Source organism: Homarus americanus, unplaced genomic scaffold, assembly GCF_018991925.1.
Source record: "Homarus americanus isolate GMGI-L3 unplaced genomic scaffold, GMGI_Hamer_2.0 scaffold6317, whole genome shotgun sequence".
NCBI classification, from domain to species: domain Eukaryota; kingdom Metazoa; phylum Arthropoda; class Malacostraca; order Decapoda; family Nephropidae; genus Homarus; species Homarus americanus.
Window position 1 is genome coordinate 6,115,717 of NW_024730668.1, and position 9,440 is coordinate 6,125,156.

The 9,440-nt window shown below is 36.4% G+C and overlaps 1 protein-coding gene across 1 annotated transcript in view; it reads right to left on the bottom strand.

The window, feature by feature from the left end:
• LOC121867218 (protein trapped in endoderm-1-like) overlaps window positions 1–8,667 on the bottom strand; it is a 31,444-nt gene extending 22,777 nt beyond the window's left edge. The window contains exons 1-2 of the mRNA XM_042367063.1: window positions 8,214–8,667; window positions 4,818–4,958 (exon numbers count right to left, since the gene is read on the bottom strand). Of these exons, the coding sequence (XP_042222997.1) occupies window positions 4,818–4,950 (133 nt within the window). The 5' untranslated portion in view covers window positions 4,951–4,958; window positions 8,214–8,667. The remainder of the gene's footprint in view (window positions 1–4,817; window positions 4,959–8,213) is intronic.
• Between the last annotated feature and the right edge of the window lie 773 nt (window positions 8,668–9,440).

Genomic DNA, 9,440 nt, shown 5'->3' on the forward strand with positions numbered 1-9,440 from the left:
GGTAAAGGTTGTATAATACGCCTCACGTTTATCTTTCTCGTATCCTGTGGGATTTCTAAGGAGTGACATAACTCCTCGTATCTACTTTATGCTAAGAGTGGTGTGAGTTCTGATGACTTACACGTCAGCAGTTTTTTCTCTCCTTACCTCGAGAGAGAGAGTAACAGTTTTCTTTCTACCCTTCTAATGAGTCGTGTCTTCTTTTGTGTATTAATGTGAACTTAATTACTATATAATCAATGCTTTTGAAATTAACTGGATGCCGGGATGAATGATTTTCAAGAATCTGTTGCTCTGTTATCAATGGCGGAACTGAAGAAGTGGATGTAGGTGGTGGTGGGTACGAAGGGGCCATGAATCTAATGCTTTGTTCACTCATATGAGAGATAATAATCATTGCATTGGCCGGGCTAAGGCCTCCTCTATCTTACAGTACTTTGTAATTCTGTAAACATAAATTTAAGTAATGGCATATACAAATTGGAAAATGTTGTGATTAAAATATTTGTAGCCAGGTGAAAGTGTTGGGTCACTACTTAATGGGAAAGACATGCTGACACTAGGGATTTGATCTCACCCTCCTTTATTGTACAGTATACAATATATATTAGCCTTGTCAGTAACTACTTATTAGTCTGTATTCACCCCTGAAGATGTGAATAACACGAAATTGTTTGAGAACTTCACGTTTTCTTCTTTTTTTCATTTGGTTATCAGCATACACATGGATCACGAGCACCTACAGTGATTTATTTACACACACACACACACACTCATATATATATATATATATATATATATATATATATATATATATATATATATATATATATATATATATATATATATATATATATGTGTGTGTGTAATATTCAGAAATTTCAGTGTAATTTCAAACGCCGCGCCATTGGTGACGCTGAGTTCAAGGTCGTCTGAGGGAAGACCGCGCTCCCTCACGTAGCCAGAGGTTGTGGAACTAGGCCTATATGATATTAAATGTAATTTACCGAGTTAATAGGGACGCGAATCATGAAATTAAATATCAGTTATTAAATTGAAAATAATTATAGATCGTTTCCCAGTCTGAAAATGTTGCGTACGTCCTAATTAAGCTGTTAACCGTCTGGTAAATAAGTCACTCCTGGAAAGCGTGAACCAGTGAGGAAGCGTGGCTGGGCAGCTGTGAGAGAGGTCAAGGACCACCTCTGTGCTGTACCCAGGAGAGACTGATGGCGTGACCTGGTTCCTTCGTTTATTTAACATCAGTATTAACAAGTAAGTTTTATTCAATCTCAGATAAAGCTTGATAGGGGGTAGGAACAAACGGTGATGTGAGACAATAGCTAACAGCCCGGGTTTTTCAGGGTTCTGCAGACCCCACGCGGTATGATAACGTCCACTGGCGGTATGAGACACGAGTGGTGAAGCGAGCTGTATGACCGTCCACTGACCTGGGTTTGAGCCACCTGTTGAGTATGGTGAGAGTTGGAGTGAACCCAGCTGTCTAGGTGCCCAACTAACGACGTGACGATCGTTTGGGGTCATCAACTCTCCTCTACCTCGGCTCACAATACCACATATCTTCAAGCAGCTTAGTGAAAACCTTTTACTAACGGGAAGCTAAAGCTTCTCTCAACTGTACAAGGTCTGAGTGGCTCACTCCCTTCCGTTTCATGGATGTACTGGGGTAAAGTGAAGCCAGCTGAGTGATACAGGGTCACACACTGGGACCAAGAGTCCAGTGGAACTTAGAGGTACATTTCCAAGGTTGAGAAAGGCTGGTTTGGGCCTTAAACTACGGGTGCCTGTTGGTTGTGCCTTAAAAAACTACTGAGTGCAGGTGGAATCTATGTGTTAGGTTAGGAAGCATGGTTCACGGGTATTGGTGGACTCAGTAACTTCTAAATAATAGTGATAATATTTTTGTGTGTACTTAATACTATTTTTTCAGTTACTAATGTATGCTGTGTGCATCACATTCAAAATTGAAAGAGAAATAAATGGATCCCTTCCATTCCTTGATATGCTTATCATGAGAAATGGCCAAAACTATAAATTTAAGGTATATAGAAAGCCCACACAGGTAGACAGTTTCATTCACTTTTTATCGAATCACCTTGAGTCTACCAAAATGTCAGTTTTTTCTGCTATGTTCTTAAGGCTTTTGTTAAACCACCAATGTATGTAATAAGTCATTTATGTCCAATGTATATTTTCAGCCTTCGGGCTGCAGAACTTTTTCAATAAACCGTCAATTATTATTATTATTATTATTATTAAGATGTCTGCGTATTTGTGACTCTGAATTTATTAACGATGAATTGAAACACATTCGTTCCATTGCACAGAAACTCGGGTACCCTTCTGTGTTTGTTGATCGTTGTTTTAAAAGGGCTAAAAAATCCTTTCATTCCTCTCAAACCAGACAAGTTCCTACACTTAAGAATATTTTGACTCTGCCCTATCGTAATGAATTTGTCCCGTTAGTTCGGTCCCTCAAGCTTCTAAATATTAATGTTGTTTTCAAGTATGACTCTACCATTACCAATATGTTAATAAGGAATAGCCCAAGTTTGAATGTAAATGGAAGTGTTTATTGTATTCCATGTAGCAAATGTAATTGTAATTATGTAGGACAAACAGGAAAAACACTGCAGCTCAGAATCAAACAACATAAGTATAATATCAGAACAGCATCTGAAAGCAGTGCCTTGTTCGTTCATGTTAGGAATAATAATCACCCCATTGCTTGGGAAAAAAGCTTAGAAGTATTTAAATCATCTTGTGTCACAGAAAGACTTCTGGTTGAAGCTAGTTTGATTAAGGAATTAAAATCAATAAACCTTAGTGATGGTCAGTTCAAAACTGATAATATGTTACATAAATTTATTTGTCAGTGGCCCAAGGTTAAAAATGCTTTGAAAACCTTTGATCTAGATGTATGATAGTTATTTTGTGGGTCCCTTATTTTTGACCTGACCTGACTAGTCACGTCACCCCCTTCTCTTAAGCTCCTCTACGTGTGTGTTGGTGTGGGGATTAGTGGATGACATCATTATGACCTGACCTCATGTTTTTAAGGTCACCCTGTATATTTAAGCCTCTCTCTGTCCATGTAGTCCAGTTGCCTCTGAAGATGTCTTGAATAAAGACGAAAGCTAAGGTGCTCCGTTGTTCCCATTTTCCCGTGTGATTTTATCAAGATTTATCTTATCCACGTTTTCATTTTAGTTTACATGAAATATATATATATATATATATATATATATATATATATATATATATATATATATATATATATATATATATATATATATATATATATATATATATATATATATATATATATATATATATATATATATATATATATATATATATATATGTTACAAGAAAGAAGAAAACACGAAGTTCCCAAGCTCTTTCGTGTAACATCTTCGGGGTTTTGAAGCTCTTGGTTACTTCGTGTTACCCTATCACATGCACCTACAGTGATTTACTTGCATATATATATATATATATATATATATATATATATATATATATATATATATATATATATATATATATATATATATATATATATATATATATATATATATATATATATATATATATATATATATATATACATATATTTCAAAGCAGCGCACGCACTGATTGGCTGAAATTTTAGATGTGCCGGGAATATACAATCAGTTGAAGACTTGAAATGAATTCCTGTGGTTATCGCCGTGTATTGGTAAGTCTGCTGCTCCTCTTGCGTGACAGTGTTACTATAATCGCATTTCACGATAATTCCATATCTATATCGTCCCTTTGTATGTAATGTTATCTTGGTTTGTGTGTAGCATATAAATTGTTCTTTAATATGTATAAATACTTAATGGGTTACAGTATTCCATTCGATGAATAATATAATGCAAAATGACTAGTTGGTGCATGTGGTAAAGTTTACACACTCGCATCTCAAAACACAAATCATTAGTTACAAATTATCATATTTCATTGTTACCGATATTAATGGTAAAAATAGAACTGCATTGCCCTTGCAGTGAAGGGCGATAATCGCAACTCGCGTTTCCTTTGAGGTTTCGGCGTTAAAGTTCTTGTCTTTTATCCTGTGTGGGTGCTTGTGGCCGAATCATATGGCCGCAACTACCAAGTTATGCTCCAATAAATTATTAAATAAATATAACCTCGACTGATGCAGTATTCATATTATATAACCCTAGACCGGCAAATAATGTTTCAAGTACATTATGTTTATTTTCATACCTATGCATTCCGTTTTATTTCCCTTAAACTATTGTAGTTAACATAAATAAAATTTATGATTTGATACCAATTTATTATACTTTAAGGTAAGGGAGAAATTTAAACATAGCATATATTCACAATTTATTTAGTCAACCCTTTTACTTACTAATGGTTTCTCCCATAAATAACAGGGAAAGTCTATGAAATTGCAATTCATCTCGAGGTTCACACTCAGTCCTCCTACCGAGTTGCACAAATGCATCGATATTTATTCATCACTAAAGCAATATGTTGCACATGAATGCTTAGAATTAATAAAACTATTTGTGGCATTATTTAACAAACTTTTATCACAGAATATTGTACAAGTTTATGAGGTACCAACCTATCCGATACCTCAATGCTTCCGGTGTTATTGCTCATTTTTTATTCCAACAGACCATAGGGTATAGATGCATTGACTGTAGATCTATAACGTTCGTGATATTTATGAACAGAGTACGATTTGCTCTTAAGGCTTACCAAGCATACCGACAATGACACTTCACAAGACTTACCAACTGTACCAATGATGGCGATGATGAAGACGCAGGCACTTGTGAAGCCCAGCAGGTGACTACCGTATATATCTTTTGCTGATGACTGAGGTGTGGCTGCAGCTGTCGTTGTTGAGAACGTTGTCTCTTCCATCTTATTTCCTATAAAACAACATCAATTCTGAAGTTTGTGTTTATCTGTGGGTCTCTCACATATCAGACACCTCACCTTTCTGACAGTCACCATGCAAAGTCCCAACATTATGATAGCAAAAAAGACAAAATTCTGCAACTCAAATTTCAACAGCCCGATAGGTTAGGTTAAGTTACGTTTGAGGTTCAAGGCGAGTGAGAGAAGAGAACGCTCGCCTCCTCTCCTGAAGGTCATTGGTTTGTGTCGGGGACATCCCAGTCTACCCAAAAGTGAATGGATACCTGCTCCCTGAGACAGGGGGCAGGCAGGGACATTTTTCTGGGACACCTTAAATATAATGTGTTAATGAATGGTAATATAAAATCTCACTGATATTGTCGAATTAATGGAAATTGAGTTAAGCAGCGGCCGAGTCCTAACGAGCACCTAACAAGGATATATAGGACATATTCCTACACATACAGGAATATGTCCTATATGTCCTTGTTAGGTGCTCGTTAGGGAACAGTGTGAATACAATCCACTATATACTAAGCCGGTGACGCGACCATTGGAACAGGAAGCATACTACAGTATAACGTATGGACTCGGCCGCTGTTTAACTCAATTTCCATTAATTCGACAATATCAGTGAAATTTTAATTACTATTCATTAACACATTATTTGTAGACTACCCCTAAGAAAATCAAAGTGAATGTTCACTTTCTAAAACATTTCAGTGACAGCAAACAAAATTTATACAAATATTGGAACACACGAAAACACTGAATATTCATGTACAGTATATCTTATTAACATTAAAGCACAACATTGTTTATTTTCGCAGAACAGGAAATTTTATATAATATTAAACAAGACAAAATTTATCGATACCTCCTAATTCATTCGCACTAAAAATTAAATTATCAAAGCAGAAACTAAAACAACTTTATAAACTAACGCAATAAATTATCATTTTTTGGTTTAAAATATTATGCATGAGAACCCTTAAAAAATGACCGTGGTCACCACGGTCAGAAGTGCACCACGGGTAATGAGACTACGTGACATACATCACTAGACACTTGCTCATAGTTTAATTACCGTGGGTGTAATAATTATATGTAATTTACGTAGTTCACATTTAAATAACCATTACTGTCTTTTAGAAAGGGGCTGCTACAATTATATTAGCACTCTCCCTGCACTGGATGTCACCAGTTCCAGTCCTGCATCATGAACCTTTTTATTTTTGGGGGGAACTGGCTACTTAACCGGGGATTCCCGGCAAGGCAGACCGGAGGCTGCATAGCCGGGATGTTAATTTAGGTTGGAAAGTCATATATCCTGATATGTGAGAATCGCTAGGTTTGGTTCCTTAGGTTCTTTTGGTTTTACTTTTGGGTTAGGTTAGGTTTGTTAAAAATTATTCTTCCATCATTTTCTTCAATGGAAAATGTTCCTATTATTACTTGTTAACCCTCACACTTTTGTCTTTTAAATATTACCGGGTACATGTTAATATTTTCGATAATAGGTAGGTTAGGTTAGGTTAATGATTGAGAAACACGAAAATGTTATCTTATTTTGGGGGAGTGGCTACTTAGCCGTGACTTCCTGGCTGGACAGGCTGAAGGCTACATAGCCAAGTTGTTAAGATAGGTGGAAAAAGTCAGGACAAGCTTTTCCGGAGTAAGATTTGTGAACTCTTAGAACAATTTTGCAGAGTGTTATGATGGCACCAAGACCAGACTTGGTATGTAACAGAGACGTGACCAAGTGGGAGTCGTTAGGTTTGGATGCTTAGGTTGTATTGGTTGTTCTTTTTTGGTTAGGTTAGGCTTGGTAAAAATTTATTTCTCCACAATTTGGGAGATGTTCTTAAGGAACGGAAAAGTTTAATTCTATTGAAAACGTTCCTAATGTTGCCCATTAATCTGCACATCTCTTTTAAAGTAATACCAAGAAATTTGTAAAAGTTTTCTGTTATAGTTAGATTAGGTTAGGTTGGGTTAGGTTAGGATGGTAATTGTAAACCATGAGAATAGCCAATATGGGCCAGCTGCTGACTATACTCATATATACCTAAGAAACCAAACATATTGCTTTTATTATTACATATAAATAATTAATCGATGACATCGAAGTTTGTCTGCTTCATTTTCATAACTTACAAATTTTGCAACAAGACGATATGCCAATTTATATAAGGTCTACTTGTTTCAAAGTCTCTTTAAGTTATAAAGTTTCTAATTTGTACAGACAGGCATTTCAGTCCACTGAACAGAGTGAAGGCAGAAGGGTGAGTACAAAGGCATTGAAGAAATGTCGAATCCCTCTGTTGTAAAAGTTGCAAACTATAAAAATAAGCGAAGCAAACTTCGATATCTTAGATTAATTGCTTATATGTAATAATATAATCACCATATAGTAAAAGACAAAAACAAAACATTATAAAGAATAGCGGTCCGTGCGGCACTCAGACACAACGTGACGCGAGACTTGGAGAGTGTCATCCAGTGCAGGCTGCAGGGAGAGTAATAATATTATCTCGATTGGGGTTTGAGTTGACAGGGAATGAATTGACCAATATTTCAGTTGACAGGAGTTGAGTTGATCAGGGGTTGAATTGACCGACCACCCAACAAGAATGTTATATTTTATTTTGAGAGTTTCATTTATGTAGTTTCGTGATTATATTTTTCTTACGGATAGCTAGAAATAATACGATACTGAAAACTTCTAAGTTCATTAAATATTTACTATACTGTGTATGTAATTATATAAATATACAATAAAAACAAGAATAGTTTTATCATAATTTAATCTAGGAATTTCTGAGCGGCTAGGTTAAGATATGGTAGGTAAATTATCATAAGTTAAAGTTTCAGTAAGGCAAGTATAATTATTGTGCTGAGTTGTAAGAATGTCACATGTACATTTTTTAAATTGTTTAATATGTACTTGGATATAATTTTGTGTTGAAAGTGAGACTCGGTTAATGGTGGATAAAAGACTTTGGCCGATTATAGCATCATAATATGCAGGGGCAGTATGTATCTATGTCTTAAATTCACTGAAATTAACCCCATTATTACATCCCCCTATATATTGTACATTTCTACGCACTGACAGATTCGAATATTAGAATGTAAATTATTAATATACAACAGTTAAAATAATAGACTTATTAGGATTTGGAAAGATCGTCTGCTTTGTGTTTGTGAAATTTGGGAAAGTGATTTATTGTAATGCACTCTTTCCATGGTGTCTTAATACATACCAATTATAGTAGAGTCAAGGGAAGTGATGATTAGATGTTAAATAGTTTCATGCTCTTATATACTTATATAAACATGAGCCGCCAGGGGTGTCAACTCGCCTTGCTGCAGGTCATCAGTAAAGTCAAAAAGTTTCATTAACAAACTATTTAGAATGATCACACTGTCGGAATTCACCAAATAGTTTCGCCTTTTGTTAACATATCTTGACCGGTAATAACAAGGGAACGAATTACACTATTCACTTCTCATGAGTTTAAGTATCTTCTTATGGTTAATAGGGTTAAATAAGTTGAGGAGAATCAAGTTAGCTTCTGTTAGCTTGGGTTAGGGTAAGTTAGATTAAGAAATAGTTAACTAACAATCAGGATCTCAAATCACACAATGACACTCTCCACGCCAACGTTCACTTGTCTAGTGCGTAGCTCATCACGGCTTGGTACACACTACTCTGTTATCAAATGTTCCATCCTGTCAAATGAGCGCGTTCAGCGGTGAGGCAACACACAAACTGATTCCCCGAGGATGCTGGGCAAGGTTACTTTAAAGAAAATTCAGGTGTGTGTGTTTGTGTGTGTGTGTGTGCTATTGCCACGAACGTTAATGTCTACAACCATAATACGAGTATAACCAAGAATAATAATTACTACTTCTAATATTACAAATATTAATTTCTACTACTACTACTAGTACTACTACTACTACTACGTAAATGGCCTCCAGCCTCCCCCAATAGCCACACCTTCGCCACCATTTATTTACCTTAATATTAAATATCCTAATACATAAGAAACTATCCTATCTGTGTTAAATTAGTTGAGCCGCAGATCCATGCGGCATTCAGTGACTGTAGCCTCATAGTCGATATCTGCAGCAGTTGTCGGAGTAGGGGCAGAAGCTCTCGTTCCCCTGAGGCAGAGCAAAGCCGACCGAAGGAGAGAGAAGGACAGTCGACATCTCATCCAGGCTGTGACATAACTTCTGGGCTGCTGCTTCTGTTCGGAGATCAGCTCCGCGAGTCTGGCGTAGAAACATCTTGCACTTGGGCCCATCCCACCAGAGGTTGTGAACACTAGAGGAGTGAAGCTGCCTTGATCCACATTTTGAATTCTCTCCCCATATGCCCTTCTCTTGTCGTTCTCGTTCCTCCTATGCGCAGCATCGAGAGCTAGGTTACGGTGACAAACGGCCATGGGATCAAAAATCCTGATGTCGAAGAAAGCTCGCTG